The sequence below is a fragment of the Leuresthes tenuis genome, unplaced genomic scaffold, assembly GCF_036924035.1.
Source record: "Leuresthes tenuis unplaced genomic scaffold, fLeuTen1.0.hap1 SCAF_14, whole genome shotgun sequence".
In the NCBI taxonomy this organism is placed as follows: Eukaryota; Metazoa; Chordata; class Actinopteri; order Atheriniformes; family Atherinopsidae; genus Leuresthes; species Leuresthes tenuis.
The window spans coordinates 16,993,707-17,021,542 of NW_027325368.1; the positions used below are offsets into that span (position 1 = coordinate 16,993,707).

At 40.6% G+C, this 27,836-nt stretch overlaps 3 protein-coding genes across 3 annotated transcripts; 1 reads left to right on the top strand and 2 right to left on the bottom strand.

Annotated features, from left to right (window-relative positions):
* Window positions 1–629: 629 nt before the first annotated feature.
* Window positions 630–13,805, bottom strand: stk11 (serine/threonine kinase 11). Its single transcript, XM_072363546.1, has 11 exons — window positions 13,611–13,805; window positions 11,672–12,667; window positions 7,537–7,620; window positions 7,275–7,364; window positions 6,804–6,936; window positions 6,369–6,505; window positions 6,158–6,285; window positions 4,312–4,369; window positions 4,007–4,200; window positions 2,163–2,413; window positions 630–1,345 (listed from the first exon to the last, which is right to left on the bottom strand). Exons 2-10 carry the CDS (start codon window positions 11,953–11,955, stop codon window positions 2,205–2,207), a joined length of 1,317 nt encoding a protein of 438 aa, XP_072219647.1. The 5' UTR covers window positions 11,956–12,667; window positions 13,611–13,805; the 3' UTR covers window positions 630–1,345; window positions 2,163–2,204.
* A 512-nt stretch (window positions 13,806–14,317) lies between these two features.
* On the bottom strand, window positions 14,318–21,451 carry sugp1 (SURP and G patch domain containing 1). Its single transcript, XM_072363472.1, has 14 exons — window positions 21,318–21,451; window positions 20,832–21,000; window positions 20,586–20,680; window positions 20,044–20,292; window positions 19,763–19,886; window positions 19,566–19,666; window positions 18,724–18,847; window positions 18,270–18,598; window positions 17,856–17,962; window positions 17,463–17,640; window positions 17,267–17,373; window positions 16,359–16,504; window positions 16,057–16,186; window positions 14,318–15,806 (listed from the first exon to the last, which is right to left on the bottom strand). The coding sequence occupies exons 1-14, from the start codon at window positions 21,334–21,336 to the stop codon at window positions 15,780–15,782; spliced, it is 1,905 nt and encodes a 634-aa protein (XP_072219573.1). The 5' UTR covers window positions 21,337–21,451; the 3' UTR covers window positions 14,318–15,779.
* A 258-nt stretch (window positions 21,452–21,709) lies between these two features.
* On the top strand, window positions 21,710–26,971 carry LOC140269123 (E3 ubiquitin-protein ligase RNF126-like). Its single transcript, XM_072364145.1, has 9 exons — window positions 21,710–21,873; window positions 22,771–22,829; window positions 22,916–22,976; window positions 23,073–23,311; window positions 23,999–24,067; window positions 24,170–24,239; window positions 24,488–24,581; window positions 24,797–24,912; window positions 25,905–26,971. The coding sequence occupies exons 1-9, from the start codon at window positions 21,799–21,801 to the stop codon at window positions 26,055–26,057; spliced, it is 936 nt and encodes a 311-aa protein (XP_072220246.1). The 5' UTR covers window positions 21,710–21,798; the 3' UTR covers window positions 26,058–26,971.
* The last annotated feature ends 865 nt before the right edge of the window (window positions 26,972–27,836 follow it).

Sequence of the window (27,836 nt, forward strand, 5' to 3'; positions counted from 1 at the left end):
AACCAAGTACGGTGTTTCTTTTTTTTACTGTTGTAATGTGACTCATATGAGCTGATGCACTGTGAAAATGTTGAAACAGCACAATCATTACCACGAGAACAAGAACCTGAAGTGTGTTCTCACATACTAATCGTACTGCTGCAATGTTCCTCAGCCTGTTCATTCGAGGCATCAGTCCATCCCCTCCGCACTGCTCTCTGTGGCTCTCGTTGAATGGGGAGCCTCTGTGTCAGCCTTGCTGACGTGGGGAGAGTCACTCCTCCCTCCCTCCCTTCCTCCCTCACAGCTGTGACTCACCTGCTCTTTGATCTATTCCCAGTGAGAAGCTGACGATGGGCCCGGCTGCGTAAGAGCGGGGCAGGGCTCTTGCTGATGTGATCGGTACAACAAAGCGTCATTAGAAAAAACAGGGGACTGGGCAATTGTCAAGCTCACTGCCTGCAACTGGGCGACACCGGCATCGACTACAAAATGGTCGCAGAGAGAAAACGATGACGTAGTATTTCAATCGGTAGACCCACGAGTAAAATAAGAAGAAAAAAACTGAATGGATATAAACCACTGGGCTGTATTGCAAAAATAAAAGTATGCTCAACTAAAATGCAAACAGAAAGGATAATCCAACAAAATAGCCTGTTTGGGACAAATTTTATATAAATAATAATTAAAAAAATATTCATTGGTAAAATAAAAATAAAACCTAAATGAAGATCAAATATCCTAAAAGGTCAGCGGTGGATCTCAGAGCTTCAGTCTGTCAAGTCTGTCCACACCAAACATTTTCCCTTACTTCCAGCTCTGTACAGCATGCACTCTTTCTGTTGGTAGTAGCATGATAACCCATCAGAGATTTAAATATAGAATTATTCATAAGTTGTTGGGGTTTTTTTTTTTCCTCTTTAATTTTTTACACATCACAATGTGTATTTAAAAACTGCCATTAGGGTTCTGTAAAAACAAATGTAATCAAAGAAACAGAAGGTGGTGGGGGGGAGGGGGGGGGGTGGACAGGAGCTGGGGTGATGGTGTCTGTAACGTCCATAGGAACACTTTGACCCTCTGACAGATGACAGAATGAGGAGGGGGAAATTAACTGGATGACACAAGCTGAAAGGAGCCAAAAAAAAAAAAATATAGGAGAAAATAAACAGCATCTTCACGGCAAGTGCCTCAGTCTCAGAGCAAAAAGAACATTTCATGCTGTCCTCCTCCTCCCGATCACTTGCACCTCATCTTCAAATACTCTGCAGGCCAGTGGTCCAAGGAGGTGTGGGGACAATAATGTCAGCAGGTTTCTCTCACAACTGTGACAACTCCAGACACAGAAGGACGAGGACAGATCAACCTGAAAGGGACAGAGACAGAACAGAAAACAGGTGTCTGGTGGAGCCTGAATTGTATGTTTATGTCGACACAAATTTCCCAGAGATGAAACCGAATAGTACGACAGAGTCTTATGACAGCACTAGTTGCTGCTGTTAAAACGGAAAGAGTCAACCCACAGAATGACAAGGAGAGACAAACATCCCACAACCTGCTTTTATCTAATCCGGAATGAGTCATCCCCTGAACAAATTAATACACAGCGTCTCCTCTGCCCTGCACCCAAGACAAACAGCCATGTTGTGAGTGGTTCGTATGTGTGCAAGACAGAAAGAGCAACTGTGGGTGGCAACTGGTAACAGATGACAACCAGTTCCATTTTTCTGCAGACTTGCAGGAAAGATCTACAACACTTCCTCTAGACAAAGGCCACGAATGAACCCTTAAAGAGATTCAATGTAGATGCATCTGAATTTAGGAAAAAAACAAAAGTTAAAAAAACAAACCAAAAAAAGGATCCATCAGGCTTGTCCAGGGGCAGTTTTTGTGAGCGCATAAGAAAACGCCCCTGTGTCTGCCTGGGGACAGGTGGTGAGTCAGAGCACTGCTTACTGAATATCAACACAGAGTTTCTCTCTACACCCATTTTCCTCTTCTACTTTACCTCCTTCTCATCATCGCCAAGTCTCGTTCTGTTCTAACACATTCTCATCTGCTTCTTTGTTCTTTTTTTCTGGAGCTGCAGCACTCCCCCCTTAATCTAGTCCCTCTATCGACTGTTTAAAAAGCGTCCTTCAGAAACACACACATTCACTTTCAGCTTTTGTCTGCACACTCACCAGGTAGGTTGTTGCTGTGGGACAAAGAGGAGGAGAGGGATGTCATTGCTGTTTGCAGGTGGAGAGCTTGCGGATTTTGCTGGCTGTGGAGACTCCTTTGCGTGAGGGGTTGGACGAGGAGGAGGACCTGCGTTCGGCTTTGGCCTTGCTGTTCAGAGACCCCCCCTCTGTCCCGTTCACACAAACTGGCTTGGCTACGGCTGGACTGTGGTCTGCATTCCCTTGATCCTGACCTTCTTCAGCCACTTGCCCTAAAGACGCACACACACACACATTACAACCAAAACATATCCAACACACAAATGTTGACTGTTGCTCTCTGCCCAAGTGTGAGGTGACAATTTGAGTTGGTATACCAACAAATGTTTAAAAACTGTAAACATCTTTTCTAAGACCATCAAAAAGATAATCGGTTTACAGGAGAATGTCAGATCACATAACCATAACAATGTTATAACATAATAATAAGCTACAACAACAGGAAATCCACCAGGTGAAACATAAGGTCGGACCTTATATTCTTACTCATTTCAAGTGCAGATGTCTGTCTCAGCTTGTGCAGTCGGGGCTTTTAGCAAAATTTAGCTCCCGCGCACCAAAAACTAACATAAGCAGTGTCAAACAGTTCAGTTTACCATACAAACTATTCAACCCCTCCTATGAAATATCCCATGTGGACAATGCTCTGTGTGTGTGGGGGGGGGGGGTGAAGATTGGAAAACCATTCATACTCCCACACCAAAACCCTTTCAACTGAACTATTTTTAGACCACTTCATTCACATTCTGCAGCTCCGTTTGGTTTTTATGTGGGGCACCACTTCTAGATACCCAACACCGACAACTGCATGTATTATTACTGGCTGTTGCTTAGCAACAGATAAAGGATCTGAAATCTAGTGGGAAATATGACAAAAGACGAGTCGGCAAACAAGTTAAATCAAATATAAAAGACTATGTTAGGATATATTCAGCCCAACATCTTTCAACAGGGGGGTTGGAGCTTGAGCACACAGTTAATTAACTGAGACATCTTTGCATTTTCTGGAACTGAACGAAACAGGATTTGACAAAGTGCAGCTTGTCCCAGACAGACCAAAAATGAATTGGAGCAATGCACGAGAACAAGTCGTTTAACAACCATGAACAAAAATATCAAACTGGTATCAAAGAGGTTTTGTTTTATAATAGTGGAAAATTACAGGAACTTCCATGTCAGGAGAAAACTGTATTTGTGAAAAGCAACTTCGGGCTCATAGTTTCTTTTCTAACACGAAGTTCTTTCAAGGACTGAAAAATTAATGGAAACAAAAAGCCCAAATAAAAGAAGGAGAAAATGAGAGTAAACTGTAACAAATTTGAATACAAACTAAACAGTGTAAAGATTAGCCGTTTTAAAATGCTTCAAGGATTACTGAGAAGAGTTACCCAGAGGGATGGGTGGCACTTGCCTGATAAATGTAGATAACCACTTAAACTGCCGTTTAGGTGCATTTTCCACTGCATGCAAGTGAGACGTAATTCTCCTGGTAATTACGCCGTTTTGGAAGTGTATGATTTTCCCAGAGTGCCAAATTCCCACAGTTTTCCTGAGCTATGCAGCATTATCACTGCGAGACACAGTGGTTTGATTTCTATGCTGTGATGTGCAAGTTTAAAAAAAATAAAAAAAGCAACCTAAACCTTTGCAGTCCTGGTCAGATTTGCTTGCCATTAGGTTAAATAATACTAACTGGCACATTTCAATTATTTCCAAGGATATTTTAGATTCTTTGCTTACAATGCAGAGGGGCAAAACAAAACAAAAATCCTACAGAGCTGCAGTGCAATTCTACACGCTTTTACCTGGCACTGTGAAGTCCTGAGTGTATATGATCTCATCCTCTCCATCATAGAGCTCGTCATCATCATCCTCTGTGTAGCCGTGCAAATCCTCCAGATAGGGCACCACTGTCATACTCCGCCAAGGGTCCCTATTTTCTGCGTTGGCAGGGATGGGCACAGGGGGCTCTGATGGAGGGTGTTTCTTCCGCACCCAGCTGGGAATGTTTTGAAAAAGGTGATGGTGTTAGGAAGACAGACGAAGAACAGGGCAGCGTTTTGTTCACAGAAATATATACACACACAGATATATGTATCAAATGACTTACTTGTGTTGCCTTATGTTTTGTATGGAAAACCTCTTTGCAGGATCATACTCAAGCATTCCTGAAAGACACACATCGTAAGGGCAGATTTAACCACACCGCCCTGAAAAATTCCCACCGAGGGTTTAGCGAACCGGTTGGGGGTACAGCAAAGAGGAGAATGCTACCGGAAGAGAGATGACAAACCCTTTCAAGGAACATCCACTAATACCAATAATGATCTCATTCGTCACCGTGTCAAAGCACCCTGCCTAGCTTTAAGGAGTCAATTATTCTCCGTAAGAAAAACATCAATGTGAACGGTGTATCAGCTGTACTGATGTAATGAGGATTTTGTGCCTTAATTAAAATGATGTGGGATGGATCTCTGGGAAAAGCAGAATGTCAGTGTGCTAAGGAAAAAGTGATGTGGTGCCTATCCCAATTATGTAATGGTATCCCGCCAGGCAGAAAAGGGCAGAATGCAGAGAGCTGATAGTAGTGCAGCACCTGCTGAAGGACACCTTTTGTAGCACTAGGCTTATTTTAGACCATGTAATTATGGACTGACTATCTCTCAGGTGCTGCGTCATCACGGACAGACGTCACACACTCAGAAAAGGAGGGATAGAGGCCTGATGTGAGCTTTTGCCTTTTCTTTTTTTAAACAGTAACAAAAACAGTATTTTGCTCCATTCATTGTTAAATGCTTGATTTACAATGACAAAGACATTGTTTTACAAAAACAAACAAATCAGCTGGGTTGCTTAAAACAACCAAACATCTGTTTCACAGCAAGACTCTAGACTCTTCCTCGTTTTATGAGAGGCTGAAACATTGCAGCATTCAACTCACAAAAAGCATCGCCTGACTATGAAGTGTTAAGTATTCTGCTGCTGGCTCCAGATCAATGGAAACCACGTCAACAGCAGAAGGGATTTCTACATTTTGGAGAAAGCCTTGAATGCCGAAGAGTCATAGTGACACGGCACCCCCTACTGGACACAGAGAAAAGATCAAAGCGCCACAGCAGCCAGTTGGTGATTTATTACAGTCGCTAAATGCCTCTGCAGTTTCATTTCCACCCAGTGTTCCATTTACTGTACCATCATATTAATGAAAAACACCTTCTATGCTTAAAATGAATGCATGACAGATCCTAATGATGCAGAACACAAACATTTATTGTTATAGTAGATCTAAGACATTCAATCAATTATTTCAACACTGCACTATGAATCTACCCTTACACTACGGTTGGCATCTTAAGAGGTATAGTACTCAGCTACTATTTGTAAACGCAGCATTTAGACTGAGCCCTTCCTCCTCTGCAGTGCAGAGTAGCAGTGTTCAGAGAGAGGGAGAGCGACTACGACCAGTGACAGAACAAAGCAGTAAACCAGAGAATAAATAGGAAAATTAAATAGAAATATGTATACATATTTTACCCATCGTTTCACAGCATGTTTACAGTTTGTAAAGGTCCACATTTTTATGAGGATGTGCTGCATCATCACATTTTAAGACGCTTGTCCCTGTTCTGCCAATTGAGCCTAAGTGTGTGTGTGCAGTTAGCAACGATGTGTACAAAGAAAACAGGAAAAAAAAACAGGAAAAAAAACAATCTGAAGCGAATGCCTCGTGTCTGTAGTCTTCTCTCACACACACACACACACGCACGCACGCACGCACGCACGCACGCACGCCAATTTTGCTGGTTGGTGTCTACACACCCTCTGTCCAAAAACATCCTGAGCACAACAAAATAAGAGAAATAAAAAGCAAAAAATACCAACAGAGTCATTTCTGCAAAGGTATGCATCACCACACTTTTTATTATTCTGCTCAAACTGCAAGAAAGAGCCCTCACCTCGCAGCAGGTCCGACAGAAGAGGTCCACATTCCTCAGGAACACTGTAGTCTCCTTTTCCAATGTTCTCAAATAGCTTATAGATATTGTCTCCCTCGAACGGATAAAGACTTGTCGTAATGTTGTATCTGTTCAGAAAAACTGAAGGTCAATAACAGCGAGAGAGACTCTGTAAGAGGAGAACAGCATGAAGGTTGAGACTCGTACGCACAGTGTTACTCCAGCAGACCAAATGTCCACTTTAAACCCTGAAAAGGTGTCCAGTCCGTTGGCGATCTCTGGGGGCTGGAAGGCCGGCGAGCCCTGACTGGTGCGACATGTGTCATCCTCTGCAAATGGGTGGAGAGCCTAAAAGTATAGGAGAGTGGGGGAAAAAAATTAAAAGTTTGTTCATATTGATCTTTCTACAAACATAATCTATTAAATAAATGAAAAAAATGTGTCATCGTTTCCCTTTTAAGAAAAGGGTGCGTGCAGACACAGACAGACGAAGGCCACATAGTCAACTGTCATGTCAAATCTTATATACAAAGCACCAAAACAAACAAAAAAAACAACTGAACAATGGCTATATGAAAGAAATCTTTAAACATTAGTTGGATTTGGTGAAATCTAATGATGCTGGTAACACTCGGTCTGCATTCACCTCTGCTACTCCCAGGTCGGAGATTTTAAGTGCCCCGTCTGTGGTCAGCAGCAGATTCCCTGGTTTAATGTCTTTGTGAACAATTCCCTGGCTGTGCAAATATTCAAGGCCATCAATGAGTTGGCAAAAGTACCTGCAAAAGGCAACAACAAAGACAACAAGGGGGAGTTATAGCCACACACAATAAAATAAAAAAGGGGAGCCAAAAAAAAAAAAAGAGAACAATTAGCACATCACATAATTCATCGCTGCGGTCAGAAAGAGATTCGTCACTCAGTACTTCGACCTCTTTCTAGCAGCAACATTCACACATTCTCTGCTGGGTTATTTTAATAGTAGAGGCTCTGCAGATTCAGATCTAAACTTAGGCCCAGAGAGACGGCTGCAGAAAGGGTCAGACTAATTATAGCACAGTGGCTTAGAGAAAGAGAGACTAGAGTGAGAAGGGGGGGGAATGAAAAAGTGTCTTACCCGTGAGCTTGAAATACTGGAAACCTTTTCTCCGGGACGCTGTCCAGCATTTCTTGCATCCCACAAACGCAATACTCCATCACCATATACGTAAGTCAGGAGTCAAAGAATGTTTCCAAACTAAACAAACACATACTTTAATAACGAGAACCAGGTATAAGCCGTAAAAAACAGATACAGAATTAGAATTTATGCAAAGAAATACATCTTTAACAACATCAACGTGCAAGACCACTACAGTATTGTTAAAAAGAAAGGATATATTTTCTGCTTCTCTTCATTATAGAGCACATCCACTAACTGAATCACATTCTTGTGTTGGAGTCTTCTTAGCAGCTGAATCTCCCTATAAATGGAAGAGAAAAACAATGAAAAGATCAGGAAATAAAATCCACAAAACAAAGGAGGGCTACAACATTTAATACTGACTCAGTGCTGCTGTGAATACAGACTAAAGACCAGGTACCACACACACACACACACACACCGGCTCCCTGGCAACAAATGCCACTGCACTGCTCAAGTGTAGCGCATTAGTAGTTTTATAACTTAAGATGTTGAGCAGGAAAGAGAGCTGTTGACTGGAGCAATGAGTGACTTGCTTGTATTTGTAACTTGATTATTCATTTCTTAGGTCTTTTTTTTTTTTACTGTAGCCAAGTGATCAAGCATAGCAGCAGTCAGTTACACGAGTTTCATCAGAAAGACAGTTAGCCTGACACTTCACTTCGCTACCCGAGGAGATGGGAGTTTAAATCACCAGCATGGAAAAACCCCTCGAGACTCAACATTCATCAGAGAGCTGTGAGTGTGGAAGCTAATGAATCTGGATGGGAAGAGTAGAAAGTACCAACCATAGACCGCCCCCCCCCCCCCACCCTCAGCATAGTGCCAACATTCAGACACAAAAGAGGAAGGAAGATTTTGCTTGATAATCAGGGGACAGGGAAACTTTTCACTCAATTCTTAATAGATTATCAAGTCAAATACAATGGTGAATCTTTCATCCTTGTATGTTTTACTTAGTATTGTGAAATCCTACAGTGTGCTGCATTAACACTGCTGCACAATACTCCTATCAGCATGATCAGTGGGTAATGAATGGAAATAAGATTTCTGGATTAATGCAAAACGTGTTCCTAAATCATTATATACCATTAGGAGTCATTTTCTTCCTCTCTGGATTCTGATGGCTGCAAGCGCTCACTGCACCGTTAAGGCTTTACCATTTCAATTGCATATTTAGTTAGAGTAGGATGATTATCAGGATTAAAAGGATATGCAAGTGAAAAATAAAAAAGTGCAAACAATAAGTTTTGAGTCTTTGAAGGGGTGTTTCCACCACCCCTCCAATAATATAAAATAATAATAAAAAAGCTTTTAGGTTAAGAAGGTAATGAAGCATCTGCCTTCACACAAAACTGGAGCATTTCTGTGCCTTATCACCACGGAGTCCATGAGCTTCTTTAGTCCTTTGCCTTTAACACAGCTCCAACACTAACAAATGGATATGCTGGGCCGAGTAAGCTTCTTGCCTTCACACGAACAGTTACAGTTACGTCTCAGACACGTGAAAGAGAAATTTGAAAAGAAATACAGTGAGGTGCAAGAGTCTCATTTCAAGCGTTTTTTTTTCTGTAGAATACTAAAGACAGTGTACACTGATGACAAAACAAAACATCCCACCCGCTTAGGCCACCGCTCACATCCACGGCACCAACTCATGAAACAGAAGCCGTGCTGACACTGAAAGCACAGCGACTGCTGCAGTCCATCTGCAGTCTGAGTTCAACAGTGTACTGAAGGACCTTGTGCGCCGACGGCCCGCAGGCTGCAGAGCTCAGAGGACTGCAACACTCAGCGATATGGAAGCAACTGTAGTCGTGAAGCAGCAACGTAAATAACCGATTAAAATCGGAATCTAAGCTGCGCTGGCATGTCTGTGTGCGCTCCCCTCATTCCAGACAGATATTCTTGGGTCGTTACCATGGAAACAGAAGTGGCATTGCTCAATCGATACCAGCATGACCGGGCCCATCCCGATAGCAACACTGCAGAAGCAGGAAGTGTTTGGCAGACAGGAATGTTAAACAGCCGCTGGACTGAGGGGATGGGGGCTACTGTGGCACTCAGACAGGACTTTCCAAAGACTGTTTGCCAAACGGCTTAAGATCTTTCAAGTTACACAGCCTGTGTAACTTGAAAGTGACAAATGTTATGAGATTCTTGGTATGACGGCTGTAGTTGTATTATGTCATTCTACAGTGCATCCTACTTTGGTACAGTCGTTCTTTCTTAAGTCTCAACGATATCCCCATATCTTTTCTTAACCTCTTGACGTTTTCCATCAAGATCAAGGAAGAGGGTTTTAGGAGAAGACATTTATTGATTAAAATAATAAATAAATCAAATGACCTCCAACCTCACTAGTTGCATTTGTCTTTTTAACATCACAATCACTAAGACTTTCAATTAATTGCTATATCTTTCACAGATAACATTCGCCAAACAAAGGCAGTCGGACTAATGACGTCAAGTCTTGTTTAAGCCGTCTCCCGTCAAACTCAAACCCACAGGTTTCATAAATGCAGCGCAGCCCTGAAATTTACTTAACATTTTCTAGTAGGTCAGCCCCCAAGAACTGACTGAAAATGGCTGAATGAGCCCGAGGGTGAACCGTAAAAGTACCTGCAAGCCGGTTTGTTCAGCTTATCTAGATGTTTGCTTTCCACTGAATGTTGTGGATTCACTCCATCCACATGAAATGTTGATGTTGGGCCTCACCTGTCAAGCTAAATGCGCTGTATACAAAACACTTCAATTTCCTCACGTTTGCGTTTTGCACCATGTCGCGCCCCCTGTGCCTTTACCCTGGTGCCACTCCAGAGTATTTCCAGTTGTGAGAATACATCTTGCGTGAAGAATCCGCTGCCGTTGTGGAGTGCAGGTTTCAAAAGGCAGTTCATTTCCTGCTTCTTTGGTTACCAAAGTATAAATGGCACACAATACGTCAACCTCCTCCGTTCAGTAGTCTATCTCAAAGAATAAATATACTTCTGTTTAAATTCAAGACAACAGCTGAACTACGCAATGCTTCGTGCAAAGCACTGCACAATTCGTTGTGATCTGTAGCACTCTCGTAAATGAAGGATTGGGCTGCCACAGCAGAACAAGCGTAGCCACTGATGGAGAACTACAGCTGCTGCCGGGTAATTTTAGTCCCATTTAGCTAACCCCCACAAGAAGAGATACGGTATCTTTTAACTTAAAAAAGGTGCCCGTCTTAAAATAGTAAACTTGATCAGGTCAGTCCAGATATCTAATAATATAGGATTTAAAACCAGTCTAACTGAAATGTCCATGTAACCTTCCATCATTCTTTTGCAGCCATTTTGACTGTGGCCTAAAAACACATCTTGCAGCGCTTTTTTTTTTTTTTTGGTCGTCTCTGTGTGAACTCGTTGTGACAGTTTCAGAGATACGTCTATAATTAGCACAGGCCCACAGCGATATGCTGGACCGATATTTAACAACACTACTGTGATTAAAACTTCTGATGCGCATCGGGAAATGGGTGATGTAGAAAAATGTTTTGACAGATGTGCAGGAGAGTGAAATCACCGCGGCGCTACGAGAGAAAAGACGGTAAAGGAGCTTCCTATTTTCTGGGCTCGCTGTTATTAGACCAACAGCTCTTTTTACAGCTACAGAAATTTTAGGGTAGAACAAAGCTAGGAGGTTCTTTATCTCATCTTATTACCTTCTCAATCTAACAGTTTGGGCTGCATGGACTTACAAACAACTTCAAACGTCAAAATAAGTTATTAACAGAAATCTGAGCAGTCATTCTGTCGCTGTAGCCTTTTTAAAAAGGATTGCTTTAAAATTCAAGTACTTTATTTGTCTCGACTAACCTATTAATACTTGATCTGACAAGTGAGTGTATTTGCAGACATGTGACGAGGGTTCCTTGAGTGAATGGTTAAGGAAAGTACATTTCTTGTTTATGTGACAATTGGAAGTATCCAGGGTGTGTTTGGAGCAATCTCACATCAATGCTGGGAGTGGTGAGGTGAAAAATTATAGATTTTGTATCAAACTGAAGACCGCTACGTGCTACGTCCCCCCCCCCTCCAACAGAAAACTAAATGACAGCGAGGGACATAGATAACAAGAGAATGAGACAAAAGGCCATTCTCACAGTCATAAGAAACCCATATGACTGTTGGGAATATTCATTAAATTGTCAGTGTGGTGACGCAAATGAATTAACTCATATTATGATCAAGCATCACAGTCTAGCCAATGCAACCACGCTGAAGCACAACTCAACTCTCTCCAGCTAAAGACTGAGTAATTCTAACGACAAATCGGGGTTACAAACTCATAAAACTCACTTTTTCACATTGGCTTCTCCATTGGGAATCCTCCGAAGCTTCTTCTTCTTCAGTATCTTGACAGCCCTGCGACAAAGTGTCTCCGAGTCCAGCATTTCTTTCACTTTGCCATAAGATCCTTCCCCTAGCAGATCACCCATAAGGTACTTTCCTATCAGCTTTGCTCTCTTTCTCCGTGGCTGGTAGATCACCTCCGTAGAGTCAATGCGGTGAATAAAAGTGTCCATCTCCATCAGTTCATTTTCATTCAGATAGCCAAGATGATGCAGATCCCTGGCACTCATGACTGATGGCTCTACAATGACAGCTTAAGTCTTATGTGCAATAATGATAATAATAATTAAAAAAAAAAAAAGTTTTGCAAACGGTTATGATTGCTACTAGGGTCTAATCCACTGCTTATCTTTCAGCATGGAACCGAGCGTTTCAGTTTGACAAGACAAATGATAAAATACTGAAATTTGGAACAGGTGTAATGAGGCCTGAGAGTAGAGGGAGAAGGTGGGTGATCAATCTAAAATTTGTAAACATCAGGGCTCTTTTTGCTCAAGAGGAAAGAAAATGGGTGCAGAACCTGTTGGCCCCAGTGCTAATTCAGCGCTTTATACTGTGCATTATGAATTAAGTAAATGAGTGCAACCGACGATAAATTTGAAAAAATATTATCCTACAATGTTATTCGACTTTCTGTAAGTTTCAATTACCTATTTATACATTTAATACCATACAACTTTAGGTAAAGGCAACCAGTCTTGCTTCAAGGCTTTGCAGCAATGCATTTCTGTCAAAGGTCCATGCCGCATGGCATAGTTTCCACAGGACACATAAGTGTGTATAGATGGACTGGATCCAAGCATAGATCAACAGCCAACGCATGCAGCAGTATGAATCCAATCTTTGGTCTCAGTCAGGCTCCAGGAGCTGGACTGAACCATCCAATGAAACGAACCGTCTTCAGGTGTCCTCCATGTCACAAATGTTTCTACAGCCTGGTACCTGTTGGTAGAAAAAAGGGGTCATTAACGAAAATATACCGATGGCTTTCACTTTTTTCTGAACCAAGTACAAAGAACATGTAGAAAAACAACTTTGAAGAGCATATATACAAATTACAGTTATAGTATAAAGGGCTTAAAGCGCAGCTTTCACTTTATGGGTTATACTCGCATCCAAATTTAAGGCAGGGTTGAGGAATTGCAGCTCTTCAAATTAACAAGACGAATCCTCTCCCCTATGGGCTCAAATGTTATTGGACAATTGATTCAAACGATTCTTCTTAGACTGGCGTGGGGTTTTCCTTAATAAACCACGATTTAAGGGTCACTTAAGAGTATAAGTGCATAAATACAATTATAAAAAATGGTCAATGTCCCAATGCACTATCGACAAAACTGTACACGTTTTTAAAGTATTAACAGTTGGCTAGCTGCTATGCTAGTGTAGCAACTCTGGATGAATGAATTAGCTTTCCAAATATGAACTGACACTTTGTAGTTTCTCGACGTGCATATCCTCAACGACCAAGGTCATTTTAAACTTCAAAACAACGGAAACTTAACAACTGCTTTCGATAAGAGCTGACAGTGCGCAACCAGGGGGGCAACCGAAACGTCGTCACACAACTCCAGCTAACGGTGGATGTGCAGCAGCAGCACTAGCTAGCCAACTTCGTCTGACGTTAAGATTGGCTAACTTCACCTCGTTTGCCGGTAAAACGGCGCTATACTCGGTGACGCGCATTTTTCTCTGACTATGCTGCATTAAGGTCGCACAATAGCGAAACTAACAAAAGCTTTGACATCTAGCGCAGTCCCAGACATACTAAAAAACAACAGCTGATTACAGCTAACACAAGCTAACCATCGGTTAGCGCAGATTCCACTCTAAATTGCTAGCTGCTCACTAAACAAGCTAACAGGCTCCCGGTGCCGGCTCTCACCTAAATCCAAATGAATGTATCTCCGTTGCAGGTCTTATTTATCCTTTGCGTGTCCGTCCTTGATAAAGCAAATGTTTCCTTTGAGTTTGACACAACAGCGGTGAAATTCACTGACTCTTCATGTTACTCTTTGCCTCTCAGGTTGTCGCCATCTTGTTTACCTCCCCCCCGAACTCAAGTATATATCAGCCCCACACGTTAATGCGTCAAATCAAAGTTTTACCCTGCAAACTGGAGGGACGAGGAGAGCTTCAACAACTGCTGACAATTACATCTGTCGGCTGCAATTCTCTCGGCCATTTGAATTGAATTAATTCGTCAAACAGATATTTGAGATAAGATTTACAAATCTCCAAGAGGAAAACAGACTTGCCTCTTATCTATTAAATAAAGGCATAATGAAAAAAATAATAATTATTGTTATACACAGAAAAAACCTGAACGAATATTAAATTAACCCAAATAATGACTACAAAGTCATAAAACTGTTAAAAAATGAGACCCCAAAAAGTTGCGAAATAAGCATTTTGGCTTGGCATTAATTGGCTAATGATGAAAAACAACAGAAATGCAAACCACCGTAAAGACATGGGGAAATTCCTTCAAAGATCGGGGCAAACCACAACGAATCGTTTAAAATTTGACATAAAATGGTCATAGATGACAAAAGAATTATAAAGGAGACGCAAAATATTCTGACTGACTTCTCTCCCTCTTTAGCGTTTATTATCGAGTAATCACATTTCACACAAAAACAGAAAGAAATGACTACTTATGTGGTCCATAAATAAGAATTCTCCAGAATAAAAGAAAAAAAGGATCAACTATGGACCAAGTGATGTGTTGGTGTTGTACAAAAAAAGTAATTTATTCTTAATCACAGGTATGAGGAACTGATTACTTTCTCACTAATGCCTAAATATTGAGGGCATGTCACACGCTAAATCTAAAAAAAATGTTTAAAGCCATTTCTAAATATGACAAGTGTAAAATTTTTGGTAACAACTATCATTATTACATATAAATATATATTTGAATCGACATAACAATTGAAACAGCTCATACTTACAGTAGGCCTTATTCTACAGTGTCAGTCAGAACTTGGAGTTAAACCTGCTTCTCAGATGACCACCTTAAAATGTGTCAAATTTATGATTTTGGATTAAATTTCTTCTTTTATCCCATTGCAACTTGTTATATTTTTCACAATGTCCTAATCCTTTTTACAGACCAAATGATTTGTGTATCTATATATATATATATTACCTTCAACTATGGCTTGTGTTGCCTCTGATTGAATATGTGGCCAACAAGTGGGTCTCGCTTTGCTGGGTTCTCTTGAGTTATATTTGTCCCGTGTAAACCTCTTTAGGTAATGGCAACCTGAAGGTCTGATTTCACAGATCTGTCGCCCTCCTCAACACTGACTGTTGGAACCCAGTTAACACTGCTTAGTGGCGCTGTGGTCCAGAGCCATGCAGAAAGTAAGTGATATAAAGTGTCAACATGGTTACATGAGCACCTGCATTCAGTACATGGGCATACCATTAAACTGCAGTGGGTTTATCTTAACTCTACCTTGTTTCCCAATAAACAGTTAATAAACAGGAACATCTGGTGTCGTTCACCCCTCTGTAAAGACTTGTGAGATTCCATATTTCAGTGAGTGGTCATGTTTATTGTGAACAATGCAGCATATATTGAATGGAGTTGGCCATTATAACCCAGTGAGGACCTCAGTCAATGCAAAAATCATACAGAAATGCATCTATACAGGACTGACAATTAGTTGAGAGTGACTTGTATGGGTAAAAATGACAAACTACACAAACTAGAGTGAAATCATTGTGGAGGTCAGGTGATGACAGTCTTTCTCTATAAATATTTTTTTTTTCTTACTTGTTTCACAATCAAAAGTAAATGCAACAAAGATGCGAGTTCAATATTCAACAAAAGCAGTCGTTTTCCTGAATAAAACATACAGCGTGTACCAATCTCTTTTCAGTTTTCAGACTTCATCACCTTCTCTCACACACTTGCACCTAAAATTGTAAAATTTCGACTGCCAGAGTGTCCGTTTCACAACAAAGCCGAGCGGTGGCAGCTGCGGGGCTCAGCTTTAAAGTTATGATAAACAAGAACAAGTATAAATGGAAATATTCCTCCAGGTCAGTAATATGGTCTCCGTGGATTATTCTGCAAAAAGAAAAGAAAGATTAAAGTTTAAATATTCTAAAAAAGGATACTTGACCATATCGTGCAGAGCAGCAACACATTAAAGCTCTAAGAAATGTCTACAATATAGAATTAGAACTCATTACTATTTAACATTTAATACAGAACTGTATATGCATTTTTACAATCAGCAGAGGTAAACACAATCGGCATAAGCCGGTGTAAAGTCAGTGACTATTTTTAGAACATGAGAAAACATAAAACGTGGTACCAGTGGGTTGGGCCTGAAGCGGTAAGCAAGCATCATTCTCTTTCTAAAAGCATCGTACTCGTCATCATTTTTAGAAAGCTCGGCTGGACGGTCGACTCCAAACCCGGCTCCATTCATAGCTGTAGTTCCCCTGGAGAAGGAAGGAGCCATTCAAAGCCAGTTTCTCTTTTTCATGTTCGTCTTGTAGATGGAAAGCTACTAAAAATTCTGCGCTAGTGTATTCTTATAACATACATGAACAAATAGACATTTTTTTCTTTGCGGTCAGTGAAAGTGGAAACAAAAGCAGAAGGAGAGCTCACTTGTTAACAGGAGCTTTGATTCCCTGTCCGTCACTGCCAAGGCCTTCCCCTTCCTTCCAGCCCATCTTCATGAGCATTCGGAAACCAAGATTTTCCACCGTCAACTTAAACTCTTTGTACTCGGAGTAGTCGGGGTCCCGGCCTTCCTGAAAAACCACAAAACAAAATGTGCAGACATGAAGCAGGAAGGCACTACAATTTGACCAAAGATGACACAAAGTTTTTCCCTGGTGTTCAGCCAATGTAAATGAGAAAGAACGAACACACACGCCCCGCTTAGCTCAGTAATATCTGTGCATGTTCACCTTGTCCAACACTTCTGGTAATGAATTAAAACAAACATGCAAACACAAGTAAGAGCTATAGCTATATTTTTAGATTTTCCAGAAAAGCTTTTGTTCTAGTTATTCTCAGTTATGCTGCGTGGCATTTTAATTACGTCCTGCTCTTATTTAGTCTAAAATAACTTCCAATTTCATTACTCATCTATTACTGACAGATTGTGCCTGCAGTTTTGCTATGTGTAGCTTTAAATGGAATGGCAAGTGGGGTTTCCTAAAATAGCTCTCAACAAATGCCAATTATAGTCACTGTCTGGGGCCTTGCTCAGGAAGAGCTTAAAGAATCTGCAGGGAAACGGTTGATCAGCTAGCCATAACTTAAGTGCACCTGACCTGGATAAACAGCTTATGAATGGATGATGACAATCCTGTTTACAGACTATTTAAAATAACCTCAGCTTGGGCTAAACTGTCTACGACCTCCATGTGGCAAGTGTTTACAAATGATACCTGCTTTATTGTACTTTCAGAAGTGTTCATCTTTATTAAGTCATTTAGTCATTAAGTCAGTTCCAACTGTTCTCTCTTAGGCAGGCGAAAGACCAAAGAACTCAGCGGAGTACTAACTTTGAGTGCCTTAAAGGTCTCCATGAACTTCTCCAATTCTTCAGGGGGCAGGAAGTCCCCGATAAAGTGTTTCCCTTTACCCATTTCTGTCAGAGATTCTGCCCACTCTGGAAATGCAGAAATAAAAAATCATACACCAAGGGTCAAAGCATGTCATTTCAATAAAGCGGCATCCTCAGCGGCCGCTGAGGCTTACCTCGTGTCTTCTCCATTTCCATCTGTCTCAGCTGATGCTCCCAGGTCCCTGCCTCCTGGTCCACGTCTTCGTCACTGTCATATTCATGTTGGTGATCTCTGATGGCTTTCTCCCACATCCTCTGCATATCTGCCATTGCACGCTTGTGCTTCATGATCATGTCATACATCTCTTGCATCTGAGGGGAAAAGAAACCCAAGAAAAAAAACCATGTTGAAAACTCAGAAAGCAATGCATACATTTATGAGAACCAATAAGTGATCAGAGTCTGAAAGACATCTCTATTTTTATGTAAAAAAAACAAAACACAACCAACAGTGAGCTAAATAAAACATTTATGGATGAAAGTAGGGGAAATTGAAAGGCAACAGCGTAACACTTGTCACTTTGTACCTCTTGTTGTTCTTTGAGCTGTTTCTTCTGGTCCTCAGACAGTTCAGTCACTCCAACCAGACCGAGCGGCTTCCCCTTCTTATAACCGAGGCCGCTCAGCTCCTGGGCTGAAACAAATGTCAAAACGAACGTACACATCAGTACAGTTTTAACTGATCAAGTTAATAGTGTCTTTAAAGTGTGGTGAAGAGTTAAGTGAAAGCCTATGTCTCTCAGTGTATATTAGCACGTGTAAGAAATTCAATATCAGTTTATTGCTAACGGTCACAGTATTTTGAAACGAGCATCATCTTCCGCAGCTCTGAAACGCCAAATGTGCACATTTGCATTAGCATGCACAGATTGGGGAAAGAAATTATATTGGCTACTAAAGACACAGAAACATACACTATAGTTCATCACAAGCTTATGTACCAGAGAGGGAGGGCGTGTCAGGGTCTTGAGCATTCATCTCCTGAGGAATAACAATCTGAGGAATTGTCAATTGGACTTTGTCATCTTCTGAGCCCCATCTGCTCTTTCTCTTCCGTTTGATGGGCGGTGTTTCAGACTCCTGACTGGGAGGCACAGACATGCTGTTCAGCACTGGGGGAATTCTCGGTAATGGAGGAGCTGCTAGTCGCTGAACATCTGCTCTGGAATCTGTTGCTGGAGGTGAAGAGCTCTCAGAGGTCGAGCCACGATACTCTCGAAGCTTCTCTTTGTAGAGATGGTTGGCTGGACTTTTCCTGTCATACAAAAAACTGAAAAAGGGAAATTAGATATTCTATGTGAGATCTAAGCGAAACGTGCAAATAAAAGAATAACAAAAGAAAAAAAAAACTAAGTTTCAGGATTACAGAACACAGTGATAGATATGGTGAATGACCTGAAGGCCGGGTTGTCTCGGTTGCGCTCAATAGCAATGGCTTCCACCTCGGGGCCACCCTCCGCCACAAACTTGGCCATATTTTCAACCATTTGCCGGGTTTCCGCATCCACTGGGGGGGAGACTTTAAGCAGCCTATTAGTACTGGGACTCAATTCACACTCTACTACAGTACCGTACTGAACTGGCCCTCACACACCACCAGTCTAGAGCCAATAAGGGATAAGAAGAGGAAAAGGGGAGGAGGAGCAAGGGGAAAAGGGGAGTTGAATGGGAACTGTATGGATGTGAGGCTTTTACTGCAGCAAAATTAAGAAAACCAAAGCCCTGAGAGACTCCCCCATATGTGGGGGCTTGCATTTGCATGCATAATGTTCTGTACAGATACAGAATGCAGTTTTTTTTTTTACTATATCTTAAAACACAGATTATACTCCAATTGTTCAAAGCAATGAAGGAATAGGACGCTATACTTCAAAAGCACAGTGGCAAGAGAAAGCAAACTACATTTGAACTGAAAAACTGAGAAAAATAATTTTCAATGCAGATGTATAAATGTCTCAAGTTAGCTTCTGGTATGGTACTTTAAGTGAAATACTAATGATGACTCATTAACTTGAACCAACACTAATGGTATGCTGACTTAGATATGTGCACAGTTACAACAATGATAAATATACTGTCCTTTTCTCAGTAGTTTAATTGCCTGGCACCTGTACATGAATCTAAAAAATGCTTTACAGAAGTTCTGCTACACCTGGTTCAATAACGTTTAGCAATTCAGAGATATATACGAATAAGAGCTCAACTAAAAATAAGTGAAATGATAAATGTAATTTTACCATTATCTGATGTCTTCTCAGGTCTCGGAAAACCCCTCTTCAATACCGCAACCCTTCTTTTGTAGTAGAGATACTCCAGACTGCTCTTATCATACAAAAAACTAAAAAGGCAAGAATAACAGTTGAAATCAGACAAGTTTAAAAACACAGTTAGATTAAAATACATTTAATCCAGTCACAATGTTCGTAAGACTTACGAGAAAACAGGATTGTCCTTGTAGTCCTCCTTTGCTTTCATCTCCAGATCAGGTCCTCCTTCCGCCACAAAAGAGGCCATCTTGTCGATAATGAGTCTGGTGTCTGAATCCTCTGGGGGAGAGACTTTAAGCAGGCTATGAGTACATTTACTCAAAGGGCACAAATGACAAAATGCCAGTCACAAGGCAACTGTGCCATTGGAGTATGCAGAAGACCCAATGAAATGTCCAAGTCATGGCGTTCTCCCATGTTACACTGAAAAATGCAGGCCAGGAATTACCTTTCATTTCTAAGAATTTGGAGTAATCGGTCTCCTCGTCCTCATCTTCATCATCTGGAGAACAAAATACACTTGGCCGCTGGCTGAGAACAGGACTCTTCTTGGACTGTGAGTAACTCTTGTACTGACTAAGCATTTTGCTAACTCCAAGGCCAGGCCGCTGGCCCACAAAAATGCTCTTTTTCTGCAAAGTGTTTCCTCCTGGAGATGGAGTCGAGGCTGAGGGAGTCTTGGAATCATTGGCTGAACCTAAAATAAGAATGAAAAAGGTAGAATTTTTAAAACAAATCTAGCACCAACTTTAAGACCGTTTCTTTTTTATTATTATTATATTGTATTTTATTACATTGTAACATATCACACAATAATGGTTCTTCCCAGGCCAGATTTTGCATGTAATCACAACCAGTAAGTGAACTTATACGAATTGTCTTGACAGTTTCATTGGGTTGTGTCATCACATTATTTCACTAGACACATTCACTTGACATGGAATATTGATCAAATGTATAGATTACCATGACACTTATTAGAGTACTAACCGGGTGTATCGCTGTCTTTCTCCTTCTGCATCTTCATGAACTGCTGTAAGAAGCTTCCATCATTGGCAAATTTATTGGAGGTACCTTCCTGCAGACTGGATGAAATGGTGGGATCAGGAAAGACGTAACATTTTTAAATTTACAATGCTGTGATTTAGATCATTGTTGGTAACGCAGGTGGAATTTGTGACTCTTATAACTCTATTTTATAATGTATCTGTATCATATTCCAAGATGAGCAATTACCTTGGAGGCAGGGGTTTGCTAGTGGTCTGTGCATTCATTTTTGCTTGCTCTGCCATTCTGGCTTCAATCTCCTTTTTCTTTTGAGCAATGAGTTTTTCTTGACGGAGAATGTTCATGTTCATCTTGTTTTTCTGCGGTTGCACTGGCTTGGACCTCCATCCTCCTCGCCCTTTACCAGATTTTAAAAACACAACAATAAGGTTAAAACACACCTGAACACTTCGTCTGACTTAGTTTAGTTTAGAGACCCTTGGTAATACAATTACTGAATAGGTAAGTACTGACTGCAGCCAAATCTCAGTGCTGTTTAAGTTAATATTGTCAAATTAAAATGATCAAAATGGTATTCTACTCTGTTAACGACAGTAAACGACTTCTTCAGTTGCTACATTAGCTAGTTTACGGCTGTGCTGGCTAATTTATGTGGTCACTAAGCATAGCTAAGATACATTTAGCTTTGGTCTAAGGAGACTTTAGAAAATGTACCCGCATCGCCTGACTCCATGGTTGTAGCAAGAATAAAACTGGATTTTCAAAACACTGTTCGCAGCCAACAATAAGGCCTTAAGGTGCTACTGTTGAAGCTAAATGACTTGAATAAATTGCTAACATTACTAAGCACTATATTTCCGGTTTCAACTTTTCAGAATAAAAGCTCAACAAGTACAAATCAGTGCGTTCCAAGGCAAAAAGGCCCAGGATATTAATTAAAACAACACAGTTTAGTTCTATCTATCTCTCTATCTATCCATCTATCCATCTATCCATCCATTCATCCATCCATCCTGGCTTTAATTTTGACTTTTTTTTAAAGCCGGAAGCTCTCCTCTGCTATTCATGTCAAAACGTCATGATAACGTACGCTGGTGTTTCCGTTTTTAACGTGCTTTCCTGTCGACGAAGCAAAAGTCGACTTTTGTTGTCCCTTCTTGCTACCCGTCCATACCGTACCGATCATCTGCTGGAAATGGCTGAAGCCACTCCACGGCCCTGCCGGTTTTTCTGTCACCGGTGTTCAACAGAAATTACTCCACGTTTACCGGTAAGATGACATAGGAGATATTGACCTGAGTACGGGAGGAAAAATTATGTTTTGGCATGTGTTCTTACATTTGTGTGAGGAGCTCAAAGAGTCACGTCCACTATTTGCTTCTGTTAAGCTAAGCCAGTTAGGCTAGCCTTATAGGTAACCACAGGGTGTAAATGTCAGACAGAAAGTTGGCGGGTACATTTGTATTATAATCGTGTGCTTTATAGGTGTAATTTTAATGGAATTGTAGCATACTGAACCAGCTAGACAGTGCCCATCTTTACAGCCTTACAAGCTCAGTTATAAAGGCATGTAAGGTTTTCTAGGTAACTACAGAAGACCGCTTTGGTCGAATCTGTCAGGTTTTAAGTTCTCAGTCGATTATTTCCACTCAGAATTTTTTTTTAACTCACTGTGAGCATCTATTACCCACAAGGCTTATCGTTGGTTGATAGTAGTTGTTACAATCCCCCCCTAACCCAAAGAAGTAAAACTGTCACTGTTTCAGTTCAGATTGAAGTCAGTTTCAAACAGTTGGTATTGATGAGTGACAAATGTTTAGCTGCTTGTCAAAGCAGTCTGTTGTCAAGCTTTTCACGGGAAAATTCTTGAATGTTACAGTAACATTTACTTTATACTCAGTCAGCTGCTTACCTGTGTGGTGGCCTTTTGTCAAAAATGTCTAATTAAGTGCTGATTTATATTTAAAAAGAAGAAGAAATTCAACAACCGTACGAATGTGTAGCCATAAAGTTGAATTAGCAAGGCTTAAAACGAAAATCTACTAAGGACAGAGTTTTTGTTCTGTGCTGCTTTTTTTACTGTTCCAGTGTTACATTCGATCTGATGAGCAGACATCTGCGTAGTTGTTAGTCATGGGGTGTTTTCACATCTGTATTTTCTTTGTAGGACTACACATGTCCACGCTGTGAGTCTGGTTTTATCGAGGAATTGCCTGAAGAAAGAAGGTGAGGAGGATTGTTGGACGTCTCGTGAAGTTCATTCATTTGATGTTTATGCAGATTTCTGAGTCTTACTGTTTGTGCTTAAGCAGCTCTGAAAATGGGTCTGCATCCACTTCCTTTGCCAGTGATCAGAATCGCCCAGCCTTTGAGGTCAGTGTAACAATTAGAACGAGCCGATTATAAGGTAAAAAAATTTCAGCACCCTGCACCACGATTTGACTTTTTTAAACGTGTCTTTATTGCCAGAACATGGACCACCAACACTTATTCACATTTCCCCCTGGGTACGGACCATTCACCCTTGGGATTTTTGATGAAAATTTTGACCTTCGAACGCGGCTACCCACAGAGGACAACAGAGAGACCGAGAGCAGGAGAGAAAGGGAAATGGCATCACGTCAACGATACAGTGCCAGGCAACCGCGGGGCCGACATGTTCCTCGGCGACAGGGTACGCGACATGAGGGAGTTCCCACGTTAGAGGGGTGAGATATTTTCAGCAGTAGTGCACATGTGAAGTATAGAAAACATGTCTGCTTCGGACAGTTATTGACCATTATTGAAACTTGTTGAAAATTGTGAGTTTTTACATGTACAAGCATTATATAGGACACTAAAAAGCTCAGTTCTTACAAAAAATATTTACATCAAATAATGCTGCATTATTATTTTATTACCAGTGACCAGCAGTAGCTAAATATTTATCATTATCAGTTGGGTCGAACAGTATTATATTTTTGTGATCATAAAATTATAGGTAGTCATGTGAAAGTCTGCTTCTAAGACGTCAAGGATAAGAACATAATAGGAATTCATCTGGTCCTTTACAGGTCATATGATTAGGTAGATACAACACGTAACTTATTACAAAGAGTAATTGTTTATTCAACAGGTATTGCTAATCAATTGCACTTGATTAATTGATCATCAGGAAGTGTGAGCACCTCTAGAAGAGCAAAGGTTTTGGCAGTTAGTTGGTCTGAAACCTGCGGGTGTGTGTTCACACAACGCCAAGGAGGAAAGACATCAGAAATTATCTTAGAGAAGCGACTGTTGCTGGGTTATAGGGTTATAGGGTCATTCTACAGTGAGAAAGATTGTTTACAGGTGAAACCCTCTTTTTGTGAGGCCAGCGGACTTGAAGCTATCAGTTTTTTTTTCTCTTAATGCAGAATTATCCAGCAGCTAGTAAATGGAATCATAGCACCTACAGCCATGCCTAATATCGGGATGGGACCGTGGTAAGTTGACGAACCTGTGAGACACGAATGTGTACTTGTTTACGAAACTGATTTTTATTTTGTTAACTCTTACATTTTGTCCCCACTACTTCTGATGTAAAGGGGAATGCTACATTCCAATCCAATGGACTACGCCTGGGGTGCCAATGGACTTGATGCCATCATCACACAGGTAGAAAAAGTTTCTTTCACGTGACACCAGATGTATGCTTCATATGATCCCTGGTCGGACATTTAAGATAATTTTGTAGCTGCATAATAAAGTCAAATAATTTTTTGTTGTTGTTGTTGAAATGTTTAGTTAAGTCATCCTTCTATTGAAACAGGATGTCTAAAGGTTGTCACTCGCAGAGAACCCTTGTCCTCATGCTAATGATCCCACAGTCATTTATTTTTGCTTCTGCTATCTTTCGTTTGAAGTTATTAAACCAGTTTGAAAACACCGGCCCCCCTCCTGCAGACAGGGAACGAATAAAGAGCCTACCGACCATTTCCATCACACAAGAACACGTCAGTAAGTTCCTCAAAGAGCGGTCTTTACATTGTTCCTTTCACATCACAATATTTATTTTGTAATTGTGTGGTTGTTCATATTGGAATCAAATTCCACAATGCTAAACACTGCTTTTACTAAAATGAACAGAGTTAATGCTAAAATTGCTTTCTGTGACATGTATGACCCAGGATTATGTAAAGCGACAGATGGTCAGTCACTTTTTGTTTGTGCAGGTGCTGGTTTAGAGTGTCCCGTGTGCAAAGAAGACTACAGTGTTGAAGAGAGTGTTAGGCAGCTTCCATGCAATCATTTGTTTCACAATGACTGCATAGTGCCATGGCTGGAGCAGGTATGTGCATCTAATATGAGGCCTTCAGGATTGATATGAGGCACTGACTGTTGTATTTGGTGTCAGTTTCATAAAGCAGTGTTGCTTTATGAAGCCAAATTTGTATCAGATCACCTGTGTGTTATCAGCCTGTGTGGTTTGTTAAAGGACCTCGCAAAGTGCCCTTTTCTTTTTTTTAAACAAGTTTGTGTAAGGCTCTTATTTCCACAGGATGCTTTGGCCCAAATACCACATTGATCATTCATTGCAACATGGTAATAATTCATAGAATGTGAACAAAAAACTTAGTTTAGGTTTTAATATAGAAAAGGGAACATGAGAACACAGAAATCCCCCTCTCAATCCTTGTTTATTGGTTTCATGCCTGTCTCAGGCTTTGTCCCGGCTGCAGGCTTATCAGATTTATATATAAGACAGTACTATCTATGTGAGTTTCTATGGTAACAACTTAAGGCATCAGTAACTATGTTGTTACACTGGTGAAATGGTTTTCCGACATCAGATTTCCATCTTAGACTGTACAGATGTTTCCCGACTAAGCACCAGCATAGAATTTATTACCTTGTCTGTCCACAGACTGCTGTTTTTCCTTTTGTCCTCTATAGCGTTCTGCTACATTTACTGCTCTGGATTTGACATCCTCATCCTCATCATGTGGAGCGTCACCAAAGACACTGAAATCCAACTTAAGTAGCAAGACTGTTTAGATTGGAATACATCCAGAAATCTGATCAGAATTTCTCAGTCGGTCTCCAAATGTCCAGGCTTCCTACAACTAATTTAGGATTGTCTGGAATCCAAAATAGTTCTGTGATGACATTTTCATCAAAAATAGAAGTCACCCACCTGTTATCAGTGATCAGCAACTGATGTTGCCGGTGCTTGATGACGCTTGCTTTCAAAAGAAAGAATATCATCCAGATTCTCATTTGAATTAATTTCTGTGTTGATTATGATCTAATTCATAACCTGTTGATCCTCTTTTCTGACAGCATGATACGTGTCCAGTGTGTAGGAAGAGTCTTAGTGGACAGAACACGGCCACAGACCCACCAGGGTTGTCAGGAATGAACTTCTCCCCCTCCTCCTCCTCCTCTTCCTCCCCAAGCTCACCTAGCAATGAAAATGCTGCCAGCAACTCATAGACTTTCCTTAGTGGTCTGAAAACAACACACCTTGCTGAGACCCAACAATCGAGACCAAGGCAGTTTTCTGTCATGACTAACTTGACTTTTAGTCCTCATTCCTCGCCACGTATTGAACGGACACCAGGTCCAGCTCCTGCTGCTATTGTTTCAGAGTTTATGAGAAGTTTAGACTTGAGTCGAGAGAGAATTCAGGAAGGATGTGAAATGTAATAACAATGGGATCGTGACCTGACCTGGAGCTTTTGTTTGAGCCATTGTGGACTGCTTTTTGATGGAAACATGTCTTTGCCACAAGGCTGGGACACTTTTTATATTTAAAAGACAAAAATTATCTTTTTAGATCAAGAAAAAGAAAAGACAGAAACAAACAAAAAAAAAAACATTGTCTGTGGTGGTGCAAAATTGATAGATGCATAGATAGAGAATTTATTTTGAACTGTCAGTCACTGTACAGCTAAAGAATCAAACTAGACCTTGAAAAGAAACTATTTATTTGCGTCTTTTATTTTCCGTATGATTCTGTGTGATGGTGAGAATGTGAATTTGGGTAAACTACTGTACAAAAACAAGCAGGATATCTATTTTTTTTTTCAAACTTTTTGCTTTGGATACATTTTTGAGGACATGTTTACGTTTCTTTTTTTTTTTTTTTCTTTTTTAGAGCTTTTTCTGATGTATTTGTGTGTCACTAAGGTACAAATGGTTGCAGTTCAACACCGGACACGTTTCTTTTAGTCCTCTAATGAAACATAAACTAAGTCACCTGAAAGATTGAAAGAAACAAACAAACAAAAAAAAAGGCATGGGATTATCTTACCTCTTTGGAAGTGGCCAAATGTATTTCACTAAACAAGTGTTATTTTATTTGCTGAATTTTTGTACTGTCGCAATAAAGTGCTAAAAGCAACAGATTTCCGAGTTTCTGTGAATAAATGTGCGGATTCACAGCGGCGGAGGGAGGTGATTCACTGATTTGAAATGTAACTGAACACAAACGATGATTCCATTACCTCAGTCTGTTTTTTGTTTTTTACGAGAGATGAAACAGGCTAGATGTAGTGTAAGTGTTGCCTTATTCATTGGAGAGAAACCGACAAACTTCCTAAAGAGGAAGGTGCATAAACTCACCTGCTTTTCTCTCTGTTAGGACTGTGACTCGTGAGGTTTCTTTGCTTTAACATCTGTAGAGCTTAATAAGCACATGTTGATGTTTTTACACTCTCTGTGGGTTTTTGGATGGAAAAAACTGCCTTTCAGACTTACTGCTCCTCGACCACCGCAACCCCATGTGGACTAAGTGGTTAAGAAGATGGATGGATGCTCCTTGACCTTGTAATTTGAATTAGTCGTGGTCAATAAACAACAAATAAAACTCTTGATAATAGAGTGCTCACAAATATCTGCAAATGCAAAATTCAAACACGGTTTCAGGGTACAGCTTAATTGTCACAAGTGCATCTACTCGCTATTAGAAGTTAAATTAGACTTTGGCTGTGTACAGTGAATTGGTTTCAGTTTTGCTACATGTTAAAAAACTATTAACATAAAATCAAGACTCTTACGACAAATCTGCAAAAAAGAACATGCCAGGTCAATGAAAAAAAATACAAATTCTTATCAATGAATGGTGAATGAAAAGGGACTGGCTTTTGGCACTGAAAATCTTTTTGTTTATTTTGATACATGTCTTGTTATTTGGAGCTGTAGCGTTCACAAAACCTTGATTACTCATGACAAAAGTACTAAAATGGTCTTCACGGCCCTTTCGTAAAAAGG